This window comes from Tursiops truncatus, chromosome 20 (genome assembly GCF_011762595.2).
Source record: "Tursiops truncatus isolate mTurTru1 chromosome 20, mTurTru1.mat.Y, whole genome shotgun sequence".
Classification (NCBI taxonomy): Eukaryota; Metazoa; Chordata; class Mammalia; order Artiodactyla; family Delphinidae; genus Tursiops; species Tursiops truncatus.
Window position 1 is genome coordinate 512,482 of NC_047053.1, and position 22,753 is coordinate 535,234.

The 22,753-nt window shown below is 60.5% G+C and overlaps 1 protein-coding gene across 14 annotated transcripts in view; it reads left to right on the plus strand.

The window, feature by feature from the left end:
- The window catches only part of MPRIP (myosin phosphatase Rho interacting protein), a 130,980-nt gene that overhangs the window by 95,498 nt on the left and 12,729 nt on the right, over positions 1-22,753 (plus strand). For 11 of the 14 annotated variants that reach the window (XR_012328813.1, XM_073798408.1, XM_073798407.1 and 8 more), the window contains 9 exons: positions 1,540-1,681; positions 2,491-2,595; positions 4,101-4,157; positions 5,188-5,256; positions 7,606-7,695; positions 11,561-11,670; positions 13,945-14,500; positions 16,078-16,194; positions 18,784-22,506. Coding sequence is in view for 13 of the 14 variants with exons in the window: in XM_073798408.1 (XP_073654509.1) it covers positions 1,540-1,681; positions 2,491-2,595; positions 4,101-4,157; positions 5,188-5,256; positions 7,606-7,695; positions 11,561-11,670; positions 13,945-14,500; positions 16,078-16,194; positions 18,784-22,506 (4,969 nt within the window). In the remaining variant the exon portion in view is untranslated. The remainder of the gene's footprint in view (positions 1-1,539; positions 1,682-2,490; positions 2,596-4,100; positions 4,158-5,187; positions 5,257-7,605; positions 7,696-11,560; positions 11,671-13,944; positions 14,501-16,077; positions 16,195-18,783; positions 22,507-22,753) is intronic. The other 3 variants (XM_033848030.2, XM_033848029.2, XM_073798409.1) reach the window with 2 other exon arrangements.

The following is a 22,753-nucleotide window of genomic DNA, read 5'->3' on the forward strand; positions in this document are numbered from 1 at the left end:
CTCGCAGCATGCGATTCGCCTGTGCCCTGCCGGGCGCTGCTCCTCAAGGCCTTCCTGGGGCTTTCTGGTCCCGGGGTCAGTTGGAAGAGCTCTCGTTCTGCATGTGGCGGCACCGAGGCCTGTGAGCGGGCCTGGAGTGTCCTCTAAACCCGGCAGGTCGGTTGGGGACAGGCCACCTCAGCTGCCCGGCCAGCCCGAGCACCCGCGAGAGCTCCCCGTGGTTCCCAGGCCCTCCCGCCGCCCCGGCTTCCCGCGCTCGCTCGCTCCCCTGCTGCCCCCTCGGCCGCACCGCTGCTGGCCCCGCAGGCTGCCTGCGGACAGCTCTGTCCTTGGAGGAGACTCCGCAGGAGCTGAGAGCGCCGCAGGCCCTGGCTTCACAGGGAGCCGGGTCCCCAGGAGTTCTGCCTTCCTGAGGAAGAAGCCCTGAGAGCCACCTGTACTGTGCGCCTCCCGAGGGCGAGCTGGCCTCCGGGGCCTCGGGGTGGGGGCCCGTTCCCCCACTTCCTCACGGAGTTAGACTTTAGGCTTCTGGGCCCAGCGGCCCCTCACTAGGTGCCCTCGACTCTGCTGCTCGTCCAGATGCAAGGACAGCCCTCCGTGTGAGGCGATCTCGGGGCGCCTGCCTGGGCGGCATCTCCGGGAGGACAGGCCTCTGGCCGGAGACACGCGGACAGCCCCCGAGGGCGTGTCCCCCATGCGGCTGCTCGCGGCTCCTCACTGGTCGCGCTCCTCAGTGATCACCTCGGGTTTTTGCTACTTTAATTCTTTGAATAATTTTGATTTACCATGATTTGATTTTTACAAGCCGTCCTTTTCTGTTTATTCATTCTCCAGCCTTATTTTCTTTCAGGTCTTGCCCCTCTCCACCTCCTCCTGCTGTGTCGCTGTGTGACGTTACTCGCCCCTCCTCCGCCTGCTTCGCTCCCATCTCAGCTCCGTCTCCAGCCGTAGATGGCCTGACGATGCCGCCCGCCCTTTCACACGAAATCAACTTGCTTTGTTTTTAATTTGGGTTTTGATTCTTTTTACTGTTGGCAGAAACAATGTTAATTCGTGGGTCTTTTTCTTGCTAAATTTTGGATGCCCTGGGGTGGGGGCCGCATCAGATATGCTGAGGAATGTGATGAGGACGGTGCCCTCCGAGGTGCTGGCTGCCTTCTGATGCGTCTGGCTCAGGAGAGGGTGCCGAGCGCTGAGCATGTGACTGCCGAGTTCGTCAGCACGACAGAGCGACAGAGCGTGCGGGGACTCCAGTGTGGGGGCTGGGAGGCAGAGGGCAAGGAAGCGTCTGGTGGAAGGGAAGGGCCTTGCCCGTGAACTGCTGGCAGCCGCCCAAAAGACCCCCCTCAGCGGAGGTGGGAGAGGGAGCAGGGGTGTCCGAGGCGAGCTGGCTGAGCGAGCGGTGTGCACTGCCGGGGCCCTGCGCGAGCCAGGCGTGGGGTGTTGGCTACGGGAGCCCCTCCGAGACTCCGGACCACGTCCCCTCGGGCTCTGGGGGACCCTGTCTCCCCCTCAGCCGCCTCATGCTCTCTCTTGCAGGAGGTCCCAGGTAATAGAGAAATTTGAGGCCTTGGACATCGAGAAGGCAGAGCACATGGAGACCAACGTGTCAGCCGGGCCCTCGCTGTCCAGCGACACTCGCCAGGGCCGGAGCGAGAAGAGGGCCTTCCCCCGGAAGCGGGTGAGCGTTCAGGCTCCGGGGCGGCGGGGGCAGGGTCAGCACGAGGCCCCCACACCCACCGAGGCCCCACTCACACCCGGACGCTCTTCTGCCCGGCCTCCCACTCGCATCTCCTGGTTCTCTCTCGGGTCTCTCATCTCCTTCCCCATTGAGTGGACATCTTGAGGGTGAGGCCTGTCTTCTGCGTCTTCCTCTCGGAGCTCCGTCCGTCTCTGCTGAAAGCTGCTCTCGTGAGCCTTTTTTTGGTCCCAGGTCGTAACCAGAGCCAGTCTCTTCCTCTCTGAGGCAGTCGGGCCGCGAGGCTGAATACTTCTCCTTCCTCTCTCTTTCGGGTGGTGGCCACAGCCCCAGTTTCTCTCCGCCCAGTCCCCAAGGTGGATTCCGCTTCTGAAACCCACCTCTCCTGGGCCACCCACCTCTCGTGGCCCCCGTGAGTCTGCCCTCCGTCTTCCTCCTGTTCTCTCTGGGCTCAGAGGGGCCCTAGTGCTCACTGCACAGAGCCCAGCGTCTTTCCTCTGTGACCCCACGAGGCCCGGGGAGGACGGGGGCCAGGAGAGCCACATGGCTGGTGCGTCTGCAAGAAAAGGCTGCTCTCCCACCAGGGTGGCTCGGCCCCGGCCGCGGGCAGCTGGAGGCGTGGGACTAGGAGTCTGGGCGCAGGTCCTGTCCTCACGGGCAGAGGTGCTGAGGGAGCCCAGACGGCAGAGCGCCCCCTCCTCGTCCGGAACATGGCCCTGCAGCCCGGCCCTCCCGCGGCTCCGGCTGCCTCAGGGGCTGACTGGTGCTGACGGGGCTGCTCTCTGCCACAGGACCTCCCCAGCGAAGCTCCTCTCCCGGACGCCTCGGCCTCCCCCCTGTCTCCACACCGAAGAGCCAAGTCACTGGACAGGAGGTCCACGGAGCCCTCCCTGACGGTGAGCCCGGGCGCCCGCGCTCCGAGGCCTGGAGACGCTGCTCCTGCTGCTTCTGTCCCCTGGGCTCTTTGCTGCTGCTGCCTGTGCCTCCGCGCTGGCGTCCTTTCTGTGCACGGGCCCTCACATCCGTGCGTGGGAAGCAGGTGCCGTGTTTCTGCCCCTTCTCTGGGCTGCGTGGGCATCCTGAGCTCTGAGGTCCGCAGCAGAGGAGGCCATCTGGCCAGAGCAGTGGAATTCTGGTTCCGGGGAATCAGGGCCACAGGACGAACCTCCGTTCTTCTTGTTTTGGGTGTTTGTTTCTGTGACATTTTGGAGTCGGGAGCCCCCCTCTTGCTGGGCACTTGTCTTGTTCGTGGGGTCACCACGGAGGGAGCCCAGCCTTTGCTCCAGGGCATGGGAGCCGTGGCCATCGGGTGCAGGTAGGGAGTGGTCAGGCGGGTCGAGCGGGCCCGTCCCTCCCTTGGGGAGCCCCGCGTGGCAGGCCAACGTCCCAGGAGTGAGGACAGCTGGCAGCTGTATGGGCCCTCCTCTGCTTTGTCCTCAGCCTTCCGAGGAGCCTGGGGCTGATGCCGCCCCTCCCAGGCGTGGGGCCTCCAGCGGCAACCTGACTTGGAGCTGTGGGGCCAGGGTGGAGGCTTTCTTGCCTGGAGTCTGGGTTTCGCTCGCGGGTTTGGAGCAGAGGCTCCAGGACGCGTGTGGCTGACTGGTGTCCCACTACGTGGCATGTGTTCTCTTAAACCCTCCTTGGGTCCTTGGAATATAAAAACACAGCCCCGTTCTGGTCGCGATGGCTGTGGAAGAGCACATGGGCCGAGGGGAGCAGTGGGCCACATCTCTTTCCACACTGGCCTTGCCTGCGCCCCGATGTGTGACACAAGCCAGGCCCAGGGGGCTGCCTGCCTGCGGCCCTCAAGGTGCTCTCAGGCTGCTCCTCAGGCTCTGGCGCACAGGTGCCAGAGGGAACAGCAGGGACAGCGCCGCGTTCGGTGCCTGCGGCCCTGGTTCTGCTTCTTGTAGGGAAACGGAGACTCAGACTCATCTTGGCAGGTCAGTGGCCTGAGGGTCTTGGCAGGTTTGCTGCTGCGTCTTGCTTCACACCGGGCGTGGTCTCTGCTCTCAGTCTTCCTGTGGCCTCTGTGAGAACTTCTCAGCTCTCCTTTCAGCCATCGCTGCACAGCTTCCCTCCACGCGAAATGCCGGGTGACTCTGTCTGGGCCGTTCTTCTCTGCCTTCCGGGCGGCCCTGCGGGCGCAGCAGTCAGGCTGCCCCACTTGTGCTGCTCACGGGGTGAGGGGGCCTCGCGCTCCTCGAAGACGCGCGTCCGGGGAGCAGCTCTGGCAGCCCCTGCCAGGGCGAGGGGCCACGGGGGCTCCTCTGGCAGGTGGATAAGCCCCTTTCCGGGGCCCCCTCATTGGGGGAGAGACAGCTGCCTTGCCAGTCACCCTTTACCCAGAACCGGGACACCGCTGCTTTCCTCTCAACTGTTCTTTTTTTTCCTTTCTTAGCCCGACCTGCTGAACTTCAAGAAAGGCTGGCTGACCAGGCAGTATGAGGATGGCCAGGTGAGTGGCCAGAGCTGCTGTGGTTCCTGAGGCGCCGGGGAGCAGGCGTGAGGTCCAGCTGGCCTTGTCCCTGCGGGTGTATGAGCGCTGGCCCTGTCCCCCGCCTCCAGCACACCCCCTCATCTTGGGGACCAGGGTCGTGGCCAAGACCCCATCTCCTCAGAACTGGGGGTGCAGTGGGGGTGGGGGCCGCCGGCCTGCCCGCTGCCAGCACAGGGACTGTTCTGCTCCCGACGGGGTCTCAGCATCAGGCCTGGGGACGTGCTGCAGCACTGGCTCCCCACCTGGTGACCTTTCCCAGAAGTTTCCCGAGAGCCCAGGCTTCCCCAGGACAGGAGGGCCTTCTGGTTGTGGGGTGGAGCCAGTAGCCAGGGTGCAGCCGCGGCCCTGCGGGGAGCAGTGGACTTGAGCAGGAAGATCGAGCCATTCGTGGCTGCTGGGGTGGAGCCTCCCAGGAGGCAGGAGGATGAGCCTGCGGGTCCCACCGAGAGGCCCGTAGAGTCCCCTCCCCGCTTCCTGAGTGGCCGTGCCCAAATGCCCTCTTCTCTCTCTACCACATCAATCCCCTCGGCCCTGCCTGGAGCCTCGAGCCTCCCCGCCTTGCTCCTCACAGTGAAGATTTGGGAGGCCAGCTGGTTGGGTTGCTCCTGCCGGTGGCAGGTGGGCGCCCCTCTGGTTAGCCAGGGAGTGGCCGTGGCTTGCAGGTGGCCTCCTTTTGGCTCTGGGGGCCCAGCCCCTATCTGCAGCCTCTGGAGCCGCAGCCCCGCTCAGCAGCCACGCCTCTGCGGGTGGAGCACACGCAGCCCGTGGCCCACCACAGCTGTCCGCACCGCCTCGTCGCCGGGGAGAGGTTGTGCGCGCATGGCTGCCCATGGCCCGAGTGGAGTCCTGTGTGTGTCTGCCCCCAGCGGAAGGGGCCGCCTGCCCTCTGCGTTACCTGTGCCCAGTGAGGTGCCCCAGGACCCTGGCTGTTGGGTGCCTCAGAGCGGGAAGGGTGGGAGTTGAGTCTTGGTTTTCCCTTCTCTTTCAGTGGAAGAAACACTGGTTTGTCCTTGCTGATCAAAGCCTGAGGTTCTACAGGGACTCGGTGGCTGAGGAGGTGAGTGTCTCAGCTCCGTTCCTCTATAGGGACAGGGGAGGTCCAGGTGGCACCGCTGTTCCTGGGCCAAAGTCCCCTCCGGGTGGACGGGTAGCCCAGTCCAGATCTGCAGAGGAGTCTGATGTTCCCGGGGCTGGTTCCTGCTGGAAAGTGGGCTCTCTAGGCCCTGCTTTCAGCACCCAGGTACGGGGGTTTCAGTGGCTTTTCTTGTCTGTGTTCTTTGAAGAACACTGAAAGACGTCTTGTTTTAAAACTCAGGGTGAGTGGTTTTGTTCTTTCTATACAGAGATTTTGTGGTGAATTGAGTCTTTAAAGAACTGAACTAAATCTTGCCCCTTGTTTTCTGGACAAGGATGGGACGTGGCAGGTGAACTTGGCCAGCCTGGTTGAGAGTCCTGATTCCACGGTCGAACACCAAACAGAAGGGGCTCTTTTTTTCTTCACCTACAAAAAAAATCATCTGTTTTGAGCAACTTGGAAGTCTGTTTCTGCACCTTTTCCCTTGCATTCCACTCCAGGAATCCTTCAGATATACTCCCACATGTGAAGAAAGAGATGTGTTCCATGTCAGTGGTTCCTGCGCTTCTGTAACAGCAGGAGATCTGAAAGAACCTAAATGTCTAACGCTAGGGGCTGCTTATATACCCTGACACTAAGTTCTGTCTGGACTGCAGTGGAAGGACGTTGGTGACACAGGCACAGATGTAGAGCAGTGTGGGTGGTGGGTCTCTGGGGGAGCCTAAAGTCAGGGGCCACAGGAGCATGGGTGTTTGGCTGTTCTGAGTGTGGTCTGTGGACCCCTGGAGACCCGTTCAGGGATTCTTCTGTAACAAAAATAGTGTCATAAAACTATGATGCCATTTCCTTTTTCCGTTGTGTTGGCCTTTGCACTGATGGGTGCCTCAGCCTGGTCACGCTGCAGGAGCAGGTGGCTGGCCCCTGTGCATCCTTCACCGCCACACACTGTGAAGTTACAGAAAGGGCCTTAACAGAGCAGGAAAGGTGCCCACTTCGGTAATACTCTGTGATGTGAGATGGGAGGTTGGCAGAGGTTGCTCCTGCTGCTTGTCCAGGTGTGACGGCCGTCCCGGGGGAGCACTCGCCCGCTGCCTGCGCTGCCCGCCCCGCCGGCCACCTCTCCTCGCGGCCCACCGCCTCTGCCTGAATGTACGACGCACAAGTGCTCGCTCGGTTTGGGTGTTCGGCAGACGTTTTCTTAAAAATGAACCAAGTGAGTCTCTTCCTTCAAGGAAAACGACCGACAGAATTGTTACCAGTGATTCAGTTTGAGCTTCCAAGCAAAACTGGAACTTTGGAAAACTTGTGTTCACCATCACTAACTTGACAGTCTCCCCCGAGCTTACAGTCTCTCCTGACTGAACAGGTGGTGATAATAACAAATGCAGTGTTTGCTCCTGTACAAGGAAACGTCAGTATCTGGGGGCTCTTCCAGAGGACGAGACAGTGTCACCAGATCATGTGGGGGTGAAAGACCCCCTCAAGGAGCAGGGTAGAACCATGGGTTCTAATGCAGCAGAGGACAGAAAGCATCCCCTTCGCAGTTCACCTTCAAGAAACTACCACTTGTCAAAGGAGAACAGCCACAACTGTCTTTTTGAAAAGACTTAAAATTCACTTCCCTTTTCCAATCTCGTATCTGTGTGAGGCCAGACCGTCTTCATATGCTTCAACCAAAACATGTCAACAGGGCTTCCCTGGTGGCGCAGTGGTTGAGAGCCCGCCTGCCGATGCAGGGGACGCGGGTTCGTGCCCCGGTCCAGGAAGATCCCACATGCCGCGGAGCAGCTGGACCCGTGAGCCATGGCCGCTGAGCCTGTGCGTCCGGAGCCTGTGCTTCGCAACGGGAGAGCACACAACAGTGAGAGGCCCATGTACCGCCAAAACAAAAAAACAAAAAAAAACATGTCAACAAACAGACTTGAGTGCAGAGACGGGTGTGAGAACCCAGCTGTCCTCGGAAGTTAAGCATTAAAGAGAGTTGCAAAAATCTCTTGCTGTTTTTTTTAAATGATACTTTTTGTTAAAAAATGAAATGGGTTTGTGTACTTCAATGCATAAATTTTTTTTTCAATTTTTTTCCTAATTTCTAATAAGGCAGATATCATCAGTATGTACAACCCACATAAACAAGCTCTTTGGCACCATCAATTTTTAGGAGTGTAAAGGAGGTTTGAGAACCACGGGCATGGGATGTCTTTGGCAGGATGTGTGAAAAATGGTGGTGTGGATGCTTCTAGGTGGTGTGGGGTAGGCGGCGCCCTGCCTGTGAGCATGTACAGTTCACGGGGCACTGGCCTTTACTTTCTAAATCCCTCATTTTCTCCGCAGGCGGCCGACTTGGATGGGGAGATAGACTTGTCTACGTGTTATGATGTCACGGAGTACCCAGTGCAGAGAAACTATGGCTTCCAGATCCATGTGAGCTGGGTGGGGTTTGCAGGGAGGCTGAGTGCAAGGGTGGGGCCGTGGGCCTGACCAGCTGGTGCCTCATCCTGTCCCCTCCTCTGCCCTGGAGCTCCTCACCCCACCCCCAATCTGTGGTCTCGGCAAACATTAAGACATTAGCATCTCTCTCAAGGCTGTCTAAAAGGGTTTTTTACCAAAGGTTCTTTCTTTTTCTCCCATTTTTTAAACGCTGGAGTTCGGGCCAGTTGGAAGGATGTGGGAAGTTAGAGTGAAAGTGTTGAGTTCTTAACTCTCAGGGTGCTGGGTTTTTATGCACTTGCTCTGTCCTTCATTCATCCACTTACCCACTCACTGGAGTCCTTTCTCCCCACAATCCCCAACGAGCAAGGCATTGCCCCGTCCTCAAAAAAATAATCTGATCGGACAGATGAAACAGTCCTCACTGGCCATGTCATCAAAGCTCGGGCTCCAAGGGCTGCTCAGAGGTAGCCAGGCTCGTGGTGAGGGCACCGGCCCCCGGCTACCGTGTCTGCCCTCACTCTGATGCCACCTATAAGTCTGAGGGTGCCCCAGACCACCCTCACATTTGATAATTTGCCAGAAGGACTCACAGAACACAGGAAAACACCGTACTTAGGACTGTAGATTTATTTTACTAGAGGGACACAGATTGGTACCAGCCCAAGGAAGCAACGCGTGGTGAACTGGACTGAACAGGAGGGCCCTAAGTGAAGCTTTCGTGCCCTTGGGACGTGTTTCCCTCTTGGCGCTGACGTGTGATGACACACACAGCTTCCAACATGGGAAGCTCGCCCAAGCTTCAGGCCTGGTGCCAGGCCCAAGCCTCTGTGTCCAGAGTTTTTATAGAGGCTTCATAACTGATCAACTGAACTGCTGTCCACATGGTCAAATGCAGGTGCCAGCCCCCTGTCCCCCAGAGCCTGGCTGATGGCGCATGGCCAGAGCCCCAGCCCTTCACCGCATGGCTGGTCTTTCTGGTCTGGCTAGCCCCACTGTGCATCACAAGGACACAGGGCAAAGGCCAGACCTCCCTTTGGGGAAAGCTAATTCTTCCCCCATGAGAGCCTTAGGCGTGCGATAGGAACCAAGTGGCCTGACAGCTGTCACACTGGGGCTCCCCGGCTGGGACTCCTGCAGCGTCACCTTCTGACATTTGGGCCCAGAGACTCAGCTGTATCTCTGGATTCAGCCTAGATGCAGCATGTGGCAATGACTAATATTAACCAAACTCAGAGGAGTGAGTTCAGATCTGAAGGCCAATGAATTCATTAAAAGGAAAAATCCAGCCCCCAGTCCACCAGGCTGCAGGGCATCTGTGGGGGGCACCAAGTCATAGCTGAAGGTGGCGCCGATCTGACGGCCCGTGCCGTCCCACCGTGATGCCCTTCTGCCCCTCATCCCTTTAGGAGGAAAAGATATGCTCAGTGAGCTAGACCTCTAGCCTCCTCTCTGTGGACAGATTTGGGGACGGTGCCAAGTTCTGGCATTGTGGGCCGCACGCTGAGCCCCCCCCCATCTTTTTTCTTTTTAATTTATTTTTGGTTGCATTGCTGCGCGCGGACTTTCTCTAGTTGCGGCGAGCGGGCTTCTCATGGCAGTGGCTTCTCTTGTTGTGGAGCATGGGCTCTAGGCACACAGGCTTCGGTAGTTGTGGCTCATGGGCTCTAGAGTGCAGGCTCAGTAGTTGTGGTGCACGGGCTTAGTTGCTCCATAGCATGTGGGATCTTCCCGGACCAGGGCTTGAACCCGTGTGCCCTGCGTTGGCAGGCGGATTCCTAACCACTGTGCCACCAGGGAAGCCTCTCACCTCCCCATCTTGAAGGGCAGGCTTCTCTGGGCAGGGCACCCTGGGGGTATGCGTCCATTCCCATCACTGAGCAGGTTACATCATCACGTTCTAGGGTCACTTTCTGTGCAGTAAGGCCGTGACCTGGGACTCTCCTGGTCACAGATGGGGCGTTTCTGAGTCACCTGTGCTCCCTGGCTGATGTCGTCCACCAGCCTGACCCCTCGTCACTTTACCTGGGTGGGGGGCAGTGAGCTTATGAGTTCTGGGGCTTTCTCATGAGCCCCGTGGACTGGGAGTTCTAAGTCGGGAGAGATGGCGCCCAGCACGGGAGGCCAGCTTCCTGGCGGGACTCGGCCTGGCTCACTAGGGAGCTTTAGGATCTCGAGGGGCAAAGCTGTCCCTGGCCTGGCCACCAGACCTGGTGGCATCTACCAGGGGGCTGAGTGCAAAAGCTGGCGGGGTGGCATGGGGGAGCCCTGAGTGCCGAGTTGAGAGTCAGCCTTGCCCCGAGTTGTGGAAAGCACCGGAATGTGGAGGCAGCTGAGTGTCTGTGAGACGCATCTGGTGGGGCAGCAGGGACGGGAGGCCAGGTGTCTGGCAAGTGCGGGGCGCCCGGGAGAGGGAGGGGCAGGGTCAAGGGCTGGAGACCCAGAGTGCGGCGAGCTGTGTGCGGGAGTTGGCGGAGCCTGCAGCGTCCTGGCCCGTGGTGCGTTTGAGGCCGAGATGGGCCCTCTGAGACTGGTAGACAAGCAGCCAGCGTGTGGGCCTGGGGCCGGGAGAGAGCTCGTGGCAGCTGAGAACTGAGGTTGTGGGAGAAGGTGGCCGAGGTCACACTCCATAAACAGCACACCAGGAGCAGGAGGCGGCCCGGGGGCCAGCACTTCAGGGAGCCTGGAGGCCACGCCCCCCCCCCACCCCGGTTGGCCTGCTTTGGGGGGAACCGGAGGGAGAGAGGAGTGGACGTGGGTGGTGGGCTGTGGTCTAGATGGGGCGCCAGGTGGGGTCTGGGGTGGGCCGAGGTCACCCCGTGCTGTGCTGTGCTCTGCATGCCCTGATGCTCTCTTAGTTTTGGCCCCTGGCCATGCCAGCTCCTGTCCCGAACCCATCTTGCTAACAGTGTCTTCCCATCAGCTGTTTTGCTGACGTCTCGTGGGTCCATTTATGAGTAGCCTGAGCAGCTTGAAGAGTTCTGATTCCCTCACTTCTGTAAGACAGGAGCCCATGGGCTCAGAGGCAGGGGAGTGGACTCTGTGCAGCCACCACCACATCCTCACCCGCATCCCCACCCCTCCTCAGCTTTGCTGGAGCCGCGTGGGCCGCTCAGGGCCACAGGGACTGTGTCTCCAGGCCACTCATCACCCACTGCCCATGCCGCCCCCTCCTGTGATGTCCTTCATCTTGATTGGCATCCCACCAACTCACCCAAGTGTGTGTGTGGGGGTCCAGGGATTGTCCTTGAGGTGCCCCCCCCCACAAGCCTGTCAGTGCTGCGCTGTGCATGCCACCTCCTCCACCTCTCTGAAGCCCCTCTCATCACCTGAACAACCAGCCCGGCCGCCCAGCAGGTCTCCCTGCCCCTCCTCAGCCCAACAGACACAGCCCCCATCGGGCCCCAGCCACCACTGAGCCTCGTGCCTGCCACTCCTGTCCCCGGTCACCCTGTGAGCCTGTTGTGCGTGGTTGCACGCCCCAGGCCCACTCCCTCCACCTGGGTCATGCACCCCTTCCCCGTCCACTCGCCCACCCTCCCTAGCCCTGCCATGCCCTGGCCCCTTCCCGCTGCTCCCCGCACGCACGTTCTCCTTCCTTCCAGTCTGCGAGCTCCTTAAAGAGCAGGGAGTGTCAGTAAAAGGCCTGCTGGGTCCCATGGGGAGGGGACGCCCGGGTTAGCCACAGCCATGACAGTGTTCGCGGCTTTGCTCTCTCCTTCGCCCTCCAGCTCTGTTCATCCTGAGTGAGGCACATACCGCACTCCTGGGACGGCCACCTGGCCGCCAGCCTCCCTGCGGGGCCTTCTTCGGGGGTGGGGAGGTGCCAGTCACTGCTAACTCCTCGTCTTCTGTGTAGACAAAGGAGGGCGCCTTCACCCTCTCTGCTATGACGTCTGGAATCCGGCGGAATTGGATCCAGACCATCATGAAGCACGTCCACCCGATCTCTGCCCCCGACGTGACCAGGTGAGCCGGGAGGGTGCCCGAGGGGCCCAGCACAGCCTGCCCCCCGGCCTTCAGTCCGCCGCCCACTCACTCTCCACTTGGCCTCCTGGGAGGTTACCCTTCCCCCTCAGGCCTGGCCGCGGGAGAAGCTCCCCAGGGCCCGGGCACTGAGCCACGGCTGGGTGAGGGCGGCTCCGATGCCGCATTCACAGGCCACCTTAGCGTTTCCTTTTCTTGATCCTTCTGCCTCACTCCTGAATCTGCTGGATTTCCGTGCAGCTGTGACAAAGCTCTCTTTGCATCTCTTGGTGCTGGAGGCCAAAGTTGGGAAACGGTTCCCCGTGTCAACATCCATGCTTCATAAACCTCGTGATTCGCCCCACACCTTCCTCCTCCTGCCCTGATGGTTAGAAACCTGAAGTTTTCATTTTACAAAAAGCAGAGAAGCTCCCTGTGTGTGGCTGGTGCTGTGATGTCGAGAACTCTGCTGCCCTGACCCTCACGGCTTCGGCGCCTTGCCGGTTCTGAGAGCCTCTTGCTTGCGGTTTTCGGTCCGGTCGTTTAAATGCTTCTTGAGTGACTCTCTTGCGTTGGAGGTTGCGCCCAGGGGGCGACCCTGGTGCCCACGGAGCGCTCCTTGGCCTAGGGCGGCCTCACACCTTGGTCAAGTTCTGGCCTCCTTGCTAGTGACCTGCACCTCTTTGAACAAGAAGGCAGGAAGGGACCCTAAATGGAGGACTCTTCTCTCTAGTCCTTCCGTCCTGTGTTGTCTGTTCGATTGTTTGTTCATTCCTTCCTTTATTGCACGAACAGAATACCTGGTTGTTCCCGAGTCTCTACGACCAGGAGCAGAGACCAAAGCTCTTTCCGGGTACTTTGAGGAGGCTGCCGTGCGGTGGGTCGGGGCCCGGCTGGGTTCGTTAGCCTTGGGATGTCGCAGGTGTGTGGCTCTGGCCTCAGAAAGGGCAGGAAGAACGCGCTCAGGCGACACATGGCTTGGGAGAGGCGCCTCCCCTCCGTGTTGGGGCCACAGCCGATGGGGACAGTGTCCTCCTGATGAGCAGTGCACTCCAGGGTCAGCCGCCTCACAGCCGGGGTGCTTGCCTCACCCAGTTTGTTCTGTGTGGGCTTTTATACTTTGAGAAAAGATGGATTTTTTTAGTGCAGCAAGGCCATGTCCCGGGAAAGTTATTGGAAACAGGTACAGATGTCAGAAGTGTGGGTTTGAGCTGCACACCGCGGCCCCCCCAAGTCTGGTGGGGAGTCGCAGGGGCTTCTTCTCCTGCGGATAGTGGCGGGTCCGGCTTGTTGTGTCATCCTAATGGCTTATGCAGTCCGAGGCCTGGGCCAGCTCTCAGTTCAGTGGCATTGTTGAAAAGGTCCGTTCTGGAGAAACTGTGTGCAAGCGTGTGGTCTTGACTTGGAAGCTCCCAGGGCCACCTCCCGGGACAGGGAGGATGCTTCTTCTGCAGGCTCCCTTCTCTTTGGCCACCTTTCAAACACAGATGCTCCCTGGAGTCCCCAAGGCCCAGCCCTCGCCGCGCTGGGGGTCTTCCCACCCTGTTTTGAGGGCTTGGGGGGGACCAGAGGCCAGTCAGCTCAGGCCAGGGTCGCAGGCTCTCGTCCTTGGAGCCCGGAGACCTCTGCCTCGGACGGCCACAACCAGTGCCCTACAGCACCCTGCCCGGGGACCTCCGCTGTGGGGCAGGTGGGGGAGGCGCATCCAGCTGCTGGGCAGGAAGAGGTGCCCTCGAGTGTCCTGCTTCCTGCTCACCTCTGCCCCGGGTGGGCCACCAAGTCCTCTCAAGTCCTGTTCAGTGAGCCCCTGCCTGGTGCCGGCTCGTGGGTGCCACCTGGGCCATCGAGCTCACTGGCCCACAGGTGGTCCCAGGGCCATCACTCTGATCCGTTTTAAAAACCCATGAGCCTTTCGAGGGAAGCGGTGGTTGGTCTCGCTTGTTCCGTCACCGCCGGCCCAGTGCCTGCGTGCCGTGGGGTCTACCTCCCACGTGGCCTTGTGTGGGTGTGGCCGTGCCCGGCGCAGCCTGAAGGGGCTCGCGGCCCCCCCATTATCATCCTGCGGGAGACCTCTGGGCTGTTGTCTGCGGCTCCTTTTCTGCTGTCACCACTCAGTGCCACTTGGGGTTCCCTCCACAGACGTGTCAGTGAGTCAAGGCAGAGTCTCCCCCTTCCTTGTGGGAGCCACAGCCGCGTAGAAAAAGGCATGTGGTGACAGCAGGGAGCTGGGCCCTGTCGCCGGGAGCCCCGCCTGACCAACTGTCTCCCCCGCCCCAGCTCGCTGCCGCAGGGCAAAGACCGGAGCAGCTCCCCCTCGGAGACGAGGCTGCGGGAGAAGCAGGACGGGGAGCCCGGGGAGCCAGACCCCGAGCAGAAGCGGAGCCGGGCCCGTGAGCGCAGGCGGGAGGGCCGCTCCAAGACCTTCGACTGGGCCGAGTTCCGCCCCATCCAGCAGGCCCTGGCCCAGCAGAGAGCCAGCGCCCCGGGGCCTGCCACCACACGGCCCGAGGCGGAGCCCGGCGAGCTGGAGAGGGAGCGTGCGCGGCGGCGGGAGGAACGGCGCAAGCGCTTTGGGGCGGTGGACGTGGCTGACGGGCCCAGCATCGACGACACGGCCTTGCGCATGGAGGTCGACCGGGGCCCGGGGCCGCCCGCGACCGCCGACCTCAGGACCCAGAACGTGCACGTGGAGATCGAGCAGCGGTGGCATCAGGTGGAGACCACCCCTCTCCGGGAGGAGAAACAAGTGCCCATCGCCCCCCTGCACTTGTCCTCTGAGGATGGAAGCGACCGACTGTCCACTCCCGAGCTGACCTCTGTGCTGGAGAAGGAGGTAATGGCCGGGCGGTATGGGCAGGGCAGCTCCGTGCAGCCACCTTCCCGGGCACCCGCTGTGCCTAACCCGCCCCAGGAGCTTGCAGGCCCTCAGGCAGACAGACACGCGACAGCCCCCCCGCCTCCCCGCCGAGCGCAGTGCAGGCCTGAGGCACGCTGGGGTGGGGGGTGGCAGGGAGGGCACCGGACCCTTCTGGAGACCAGAGGAGTGGCGCTGACACTGAGAGCCAGAGGTGCCAGAGATGAGGCGGGTGGGCTGCAGGCCAGGTGGGGCCCCGTCTGCCCTGCTTCCGCCACGCACTAGAGGCTGGGGGCAGAAGAGACATGTGAACAGAGTTAGCTTTCTGTCTGGACTGGGCAGCCTTGCGACCCTCAGTGAGACCTGATGGGTGCGGGGCAGGCAGCAGGAGGCGGGGCTGATTCTAGGTATTGGGGGCAGGACGGGCCTGCTGGGGGGCCTGGCACGAGCCTCCTCCGGATGCAGAGGTGGGTGAGCGGTCCCTGCACTTGGTAACGTGACATTTCCCTTCATGAGGAAGCGCCCAGAAGTCAAATCTGCAGAAGCTGGGCCGTGGGTTTGTGAGTCTGAGCAGAGGTGCCACGGCCAAGGAGGTGGAGTTCCAGCTGCCTCTCAGGAGTCCTCAAGGATGCGATTCACGTGTGCGCTTGACTTGGGTGGCTGACGAAATCACAGCTTGGCCACTGGCCTGCCCACCTCTCATCCTCTTCTTATTTGGTTAGATTCACGAGGCTGACGTTTATCACTAGCATCAACACTTGGATTTTTTCCCAGTTTTTTCCATTTTCTACGCCTGTTAATACAGTAATAGAGGCAAGATGTGGAAGAGTAAGTAACAGTTCAAACTCACGTTGCTCTAAACAGCCAAAACGAGCCTGCAAGTCAGCAGGCCACACACTGGACCCTGAGTTTGTTTCAGACAGCAAGGTCTGAAAACCAAGGTCCGCGTGCCGGTCAGCACAGTCTGCTGCACACCCAGCTCCCTGCTTGCCACGGCCCAGCAGCTGAGGGCACGTAGGTAAGGTTCCAGAAGGGGGCAGACGGGTGACGGCTGGATTCACAGCCAGTGACAGCAAGAGTGTGAAGCAGCTCAACTCTTGAGGACCTCTTCTCACAAAAAGAATTTTATATGAAATCCATTGTACCCAACTGGTCAAACAGGGTTTCCCCAGAAGCCAAGGTCGAGCCTGGCGTGAGGCCTGCCCTGGGGCAGCACGGGCGTGCTTGGCCACGCTGAGAACACCCAAAGGCCCCAGTGGGCAGTCTTCCCTCTGACAGGGGCACGAAGTCCTCATTTCCTGGTGGGTCTGCACCTGGTGGATCCTCAAGCAGGTGTGGAGCTTACGTGGCTGCCCAGGTTGATTCACAGCTTGAGCTGGAACCTTGGGTGAAGACCCGACGAGCACATCCACCCAGGTGTGGCCGCCTGCAAGGCCCTCGGAGGCGCCACTGAGCTCCAGCCCAGCTGGAACTGGGCACGCCACCGAGCGCCCGTGCCATGCTGCTGCTCCTGTTACCGCCATTTTGCTTAAAAACGTGTGTCTTTTTGCCAACAGTTGGAGCAGAGCCAGAAGGAGGCCTCAGACCTTCTAGAGCAGAACCGGCTGCTGCAGGACCAGCTGAGGGTGGCTCTGGGCCGGGAGCAGAGCGCCCGGGAGGGCTATGTGCTACAGGTAGGGCTGCGGGGCCGCCACGGCCCTCCAGGCGCCCTCGGGCTTCAGTGTGCAGGACCCAGGCAGGCTAGGAACGTGCAAAACTGAGTGCCAGGCCTCTGGACTTCTGTGCCACTGGAGCGGGCTCCCTGGGCAGTGGGCTGCCTGGGTCTCCTCCTTGTGCAACAAGTTGGAGGATCTGCCTGAGCCCTCTACGTCGAAGGGTTATTTAGATGTTTTCGGTAGTAGTCTTTCTCTTTGGCTTCCAAAGAGTCCAATATATATTTATTATCAACATCACATGTTTGCATGTTGTTTCTAACTTTTTTCACAGTGGCAGCATTAGTCCCATTTTACAAATTTAAGAACTTGAGTAACAGCCACATGCCCATGGCAGAGCTAGAACTGGTTTCCTGCCCCTGACCGTGTCTGTACCACACCTACAAGGCAGCCTGGGACTGTTACCACTAGCCTAGTGGCCCATTTCTTACTTTCTGCCTAGGCTGAAGTTTGAGGGGGAAACATGGCCGCCCAGCCCTGAGCCAGCCTGCCCAGTGGTGTGGAGGGGAGGGAGGGCAGCAGCCTGAGTCCTGAGCTGAGAGTCCAAACCTAGCGTCTTCCTGCAGAGGCCTCTGTGCCAGAGTGCCGCCCCCCGCCACCCCCATGCAGCAGCGGGCATGCCACAGGCATCTTGTCAGGCAGGAGGTCACCTGGATGGAGCAGGCCGACGTGAGCCAACTCTTCCGCAGCGTTTCAGGCCCTGCTCTAGTTCTGGGGTATAAAACAACACTCTCCTGCCCCTTCAGCCAATGTGCAGTGGGGAGAGGTGATTCACAGATGAGTGCCGGGGGGAAAGCAAGACAGGGCGATGGGACGGAGAACTCGAGCTCTTGGCCAAGGCTGAAGGCACAGCGTTCAAGTCAGGGTCCTGCACTGACCAGAACCCGTGGCGCCCCTCCCCTGCAGCATCAGCCTCCTTGCCTGTGTAGACCTAGACTTCGTCCCCGAGGGCTCTTCAGACTCTCAAGGACCCAGAATCTCTGTGATAAGTTTTTGCATCAGCATTTCCAGACTGCAGCACACTAGCTTCCTTGGTCCAAGTGGATCTTCTGGGCGGAGTCTGCCCTCCTACCTCTCTCCATGCCCTTTTTGTGGCACGTTTCTTCTGCCTTCCTTTCCCCCTAAGCTTTGGCCATGGCCCTGGGCACCCCGTGTCCCCTGGACCCTCCTCCTTAGCCCTTCAACCATAGTTGTCGCCATGCCCAGTTCAGACTCTTGAGGTACTGGAACCTGGTGATGGGGGGCACCCCTCTTTCCTGCATGTCTCACTCCGGGGCTTTCTGAGTCATTTGTGCAGACCTCGCAGGTTTGGGAAGCATCTTTTTAAACCCTGGTTTGGGCCGCCATCCTACACGCACTCATTTCACACCAGGTGGTAAAAATCCTGGCAGCAGAGTTCGAACATTACTACCCTGTCCTGTGTCTGACCTGGACGATTGCATGAGCCCGCACTGAAGCCCATCCGTCAGCTGACACGCTGACACCTCCCCGCCAGGTCAAAGGACAGTTTACTTTTAACCTCCCTATGTGCTTTGACAATTCTTATAATCAAAAGTCTGAATGAGCAAGGGGCTTTGGGGTTAAGGGTGAGAAGGATCTGCAGCTGGGGGTGGGCTCCGCGCCGATGGCCGGGAGGAGCTGGCAGGGTGTGGACGTGGAGTGTCTAACTTACCGTAACTGAGTGTCACATCTGTGGCTTCCCCACCAGCACACCTGGAGGGAGCCACAGGCAGGCCAGTTCTTAGGCTGAGCTGTTCTCACTCCTTTCACGTTCTTCTTTTTTCCTGCGTTAATTAGTTCTGTCTGTTCTGCATGCCTTTTAGTTTGGGGAGTTTTGTTTCAATTGTGTTTTATTTTCTGCATGCTTCACTTTCTTATTTTGAATATGCCACAAAGGTTTGTTTGTTTTGTTAACTCTCATATTTCACTCCATGGTTTGCGTTTTCCCCTTCGTTTTGTCTTCTTGCAGGTAGAGATTAGTTCTTCCTGTTACTGTAGAGGACGGGCTCCACCTCTCACAGGAAAATGTTTCGGATGTCACCTCGCTGACATCTGCCAGCGGTGCCTCCCTTCCTTCTCCCCTGTCCCAGAAGGAAGTGGCGTCGTCACCGGTCCTGCGCTTTGGTGGGGTTTGTGGTCTGGAGCTGTGTGCCTTTTGTTTTGCAAAACAAACAAACGGATGCTTTGCTCTGCTCCTGCCCGTCCCTCTTGCTGGAGTCTCTCGTCCCTCAGTCTTCCTTTTGCTTATCAGTGTGCTCCATTATTCAGTTTTGTTTGGTTTATTTCTCCTAGAAGCTGTTCGGTTAGAGCTGTTTTGAATGTTAATGTCCATGTTTTCTGTTTACCTGGAAGCAGCTACTTACCAAAAAAAAAAAAAAAACAGACGATTTGTTAGGTGTTTTTCTTTTTTTTAAATGAAAATAAAATTGTGCAGAGGATAAAAGGCAGACCCACCAAGGAGCCTTTCTGTGGTTGACCCTGGCCAGAGGTGTGACACTCAGAACTGGGAGGCCGAGTGTTACTAACCCGTATTTCATCGGTTTTTTTAAGACTGAAGTGGCCACCTCCCCGTCCGGCGCCTGGCAGAGGCTCCACAGAGTCAACCAGGATCTGCACGGCGAGCTGGAGGCCCAGTGCCAGCGCCAGGAGCTCATCACGCGGCAGATCCAGGCCCTGAAGCGCAGCTACGGGGAGGCCAAGGACGCGATCCGGCACCACGAGGCCGAGATCCGGAGCCTCCAGGCGCGGCTTGGCAATGCCGCCGCCGAGCTCACCATCAAGGAGCAGGCACTGGCCAAGCTCCAGGGCGAGCTGAAGCTGGAGAAGGACAAGGTCCGCGAGCAGCTGGAGGAGCGGCAGCACAGCGAAGCCGCGCTCAACGCCCAGCTGCGCGCCAGCGAGCGGAAGCTCCAGAGCGCGGAGGCCCTGCTGCTGGGGAGGACGCAGGAGCTGCGGGACCTGGAGAGGCAACAGGCGCTGCAGCGGGACCGGCAGAAGGAGGTGCAGAGGCTGCAGGAGCGCATCGCCGACCTCAGCCAGCAGCTCAGCGCCAGCGAGCGGGCCCAGAGGCTGATGGAGGAGAAGCTGCAGAGGAACTACGAGCTGCTGCTGGGGAGCTGTGAGCGGGAGAAGCAGGAGCTTCTGCAGAGCCTGAAGGAGGCAGAGGACAGGGCCAGCGCCTTCGAGGACCGGCTCCAGGACCACGAGCAGCAGATGGAGGTCCTGCAGAAGGAGAAGCTGAGTGCCAAGTCCGAGGGCAGTGAGGTGGTGCACCGGCTGGAGGAGCAGCTGGAGATGAAGGAGGCCAGCATCCAGAAGCTGGCCGAGCACGTCCAGAGCCTCCGAGACGAGCGGGACCTGATCCGACAGCGCTTCCAAGAGCTGATGGGCCGTGTCGCCTTGTCCGACGGGGACGTGGCTGCGCTTGAGGAGAAGCTGAAGGGGAGGGAGGCTGACTACCAAAGCCTGGAGCGCTCCTACAGGAGGGTGGCCAGCCAGCTCCAGGGCGCGCACACGCGGCTCCGGGAGAAGGAGGAGGAGCTGAGGTGCATCCAGGACACGCACGAGAAGGCGCTGGCGAGGAAAGAGCGGGATCTCCAGGATGTGCTGGTTAAGATGACTGTCTTGGGGAGCAGCTTAGAGGAAACGGAAGTGAAGCTCCAGGCAAAGGAGTCCTCAGAGGACGCCGAGGAGCCACGGAGCTTCTTGGAAGAAGCCGAGGAGGAGGACGGCGTCGCGCGTTCGGGCCCACAGCTCCAGGCTGCCAGCACACCTCCGGGGGCTGCCCTGGGGGAGGAGCACAGGGACAGCAGCCCCAGGAGAGAGAAGAGCCCAGTGCCCCCAAGGTCAGAAGTGTCCGACAGGGAGGGGCACCTGCAGAGCACCTCAAAGCCCGACCAGGGAGCACCGGGCCTTAAGAGGCAAAGAATCCGGTTCTCCACGATCCAGTGCCAAAAGTACACGCACCCTGACGGGTCTGAGAGGACCTGGACCAGCAGCACGTCCTCTGACACCAGTCAGGACCGCTCACCCTCGGAGGAGAGCATGTCGTCGGAGGCCACCCCCAGCTCGCTCCCAGCGACCAGCGACTCGGACACCTACCTGTCCATCATCCACTCCCTGGAGACCAAGCTCTACGTCACCGAGGAGAAGCTCAAAGATGTGACAGTGAAGCTGGAGAGCCAGCAGGGCCAGAGCCAGGAGGCCCTGCTCGCTCTGCACCAACAGTGGGCTGGCACCGAGGCGCGGCTGCGCGAGCAGCTCCGTGCCAGCCTGCTCCAGGTCGCCGCGCTGGCCTCCCAGCTGGAGCAGGAGAGACAGGCGAGGGCGGAGGTGGTTGAGAACCACGTGGAGGAGCTCGGTGACTTCCGGGTGAAGAACAGCCAGGCCCTGGCTTGCCTGGAAAGCTGCCGGGAACAGCTGCGGTCGCTGCCGGCTGACGCGGGGGCAGGGCTCCTGGCCGGCGTGGAAAGCTTGCTGGTCGGTGCCATCCAGGCCCTGTGTCACCAGCCACCTCCCACAGGGGAGGCGGGTTTCTCGGAGGAAGAAAAAGCGACCTCACGGCAGCCACCATACCTGCCAGAGCTGAGCGACCAGGAGCAGCTCCAGCTCCTTTCTGATCAGATAGCTCTGGAAGCCACGCTGATAGACCAGATAGCAGACTCACTGAAAAACACCACCTCCGATATCTCGCACGTGCTCCTCGAGATCTCTCAGTCCGGAAAGTGGCCGCTGGAGTCCGAAAGTACCGTGGCCTGTCCTGGGGCCCCAGTGGATGCCTGGGCCAAGAAGGTGCTGGTGGATGGAGAATTCTGGAGCCAGGTCGAGTCCCTGAGCCGGCACCTGGAGACGCTGGGCGGAGAGGCAGCCAGTGCCTCGGGAGGTGGGCGGCCAAACGCCCCGCCAGCCCCGGTCGCTGCCCTGGCCGACGCCACGTGGGTCAGGGCGGAGCTCAGCCTTGCCGTGCATTCGGTGAGGGGGTCCCTCCAGCGCAGGCTGCAGAGCATCCAGGAGACCCTGCAGGGGACACAGGCAGCCCTGCAGCAGCACAAGCGCATGCTGGGGGAGATCCTAGGGGCCTACCAGACACCCGACTTCGAGAGAGTGATGCTGCAGGTCTCGGAAACCCTCCAGCTTCCAGCAGGTGCCGGAGATGGTGTCCAGGTGTCCTGGACTGGGAGCCTGCCAGAAGAAGTACCAAGTCATCCGGACCCAGCTGGCTCGCAGGCTCTCTGTCCCTTGTCCAGCCAGAGCTCTGGGGCCTTGGTTGCTATTCAGGAAGAGCTCGCCCTGCAGCTTAAGGATAAGGCCAGTCTCTTGGGAGAGATCTCTGCCACTTTAACCTCACTTCTCTCTGTGGAGGCAGTGCGAGACTGTCAGAAGCTTCTCCAGGCATCCCGGCATCTCTCCCGTAGCGCTTGTCTGGGAGGCCTCGGCCAGTATTCTTCCTTATTAGTTCAAGATGCGATTATTCAGGCTCAGGTGTGTTACACAGCCTGCAGGATCCGCCTGGAGTATGAAAAGGAGCTCCGGGGCTACAGGGAGTCCTGGTCGGGCGGGGGGGCCTCCTGTCAGGAGCACGAGCACGCTGTGGGGGCCCTGAGGGAGGAGTACGAGGGGCTTCTCCGCAAGCAGAAGAGCGAGTACCTGGAGCTGATCGCCATCGTTGAACGGGAGAACGCGGAGCTCAAGACCAAGGTCGCCCAGCTGGGCCAGCAGCAGAGGCGTCTGGAAGAGGGGCAGAGTGAGCGCCGTGAGAGCCTGGCTGCCCCACGAGGGTGGTTTGAGGAGTGGAAGGTCAGCTACACAGGGGAGCGGCTGAGCCGGGCGGAGGGTGCGCCGCAGACCGCGCGCGGCAGGGTCCTGAGCCAGCTGGATGCCTTGGCGGGGGACAGGCAGGACCTGGAGAGGCAGCCTGTGGACCAGGTGCAGACCCTGGAGGACAAGTTCCAGCTCAAGATCAGGGAGCTGCAGGCCATCCATGAGGAGGAGCTGCGGGCCCTGCAGGAGCATTACTCTCAGACGCTGCGGTGCCTGCAGGAGACCCTGCACCACTACCAGGGGCGGCCCCCTGCCGCCCCACCAGCCCACGGACCCCCGTCCTCCAGCCGGCCAGCTGAGGGGGAGGCCGACTCCATGATGGGGCTGAAGGGGCGCATCCAGGAGTTGGAGGCCCAGGTGGACGTCCTGCGGGAAGCGCTGGAGCACAAGGACCTGGCGGGTGGCGCGGCCTCACTGCGGGAAGAGCGCCAGAGGGACTTTGAGAGCCTCAAGGTTTCGAAGCAGAGCGGTCGGGGGGCGTCCAGTGCAGGCGGAGCTGGGACACGGTTCTTGGCTCCAAGTCACCGAACAGCAGAAGGAGCTGATGGGCTGTTCCCCGCTTGACCTCCCACTGGCTGCGGTGGGGTCCCAGCAGGGCTTGGCGAGGCAGGGTGGTGGGGAAGCTCCCCCACTGCCCCCACCTCCAGGCTGTGCAGACCTGGACCTGGGGAGGGTCCTCTTCTTCCTGCTGTCCTAGGAG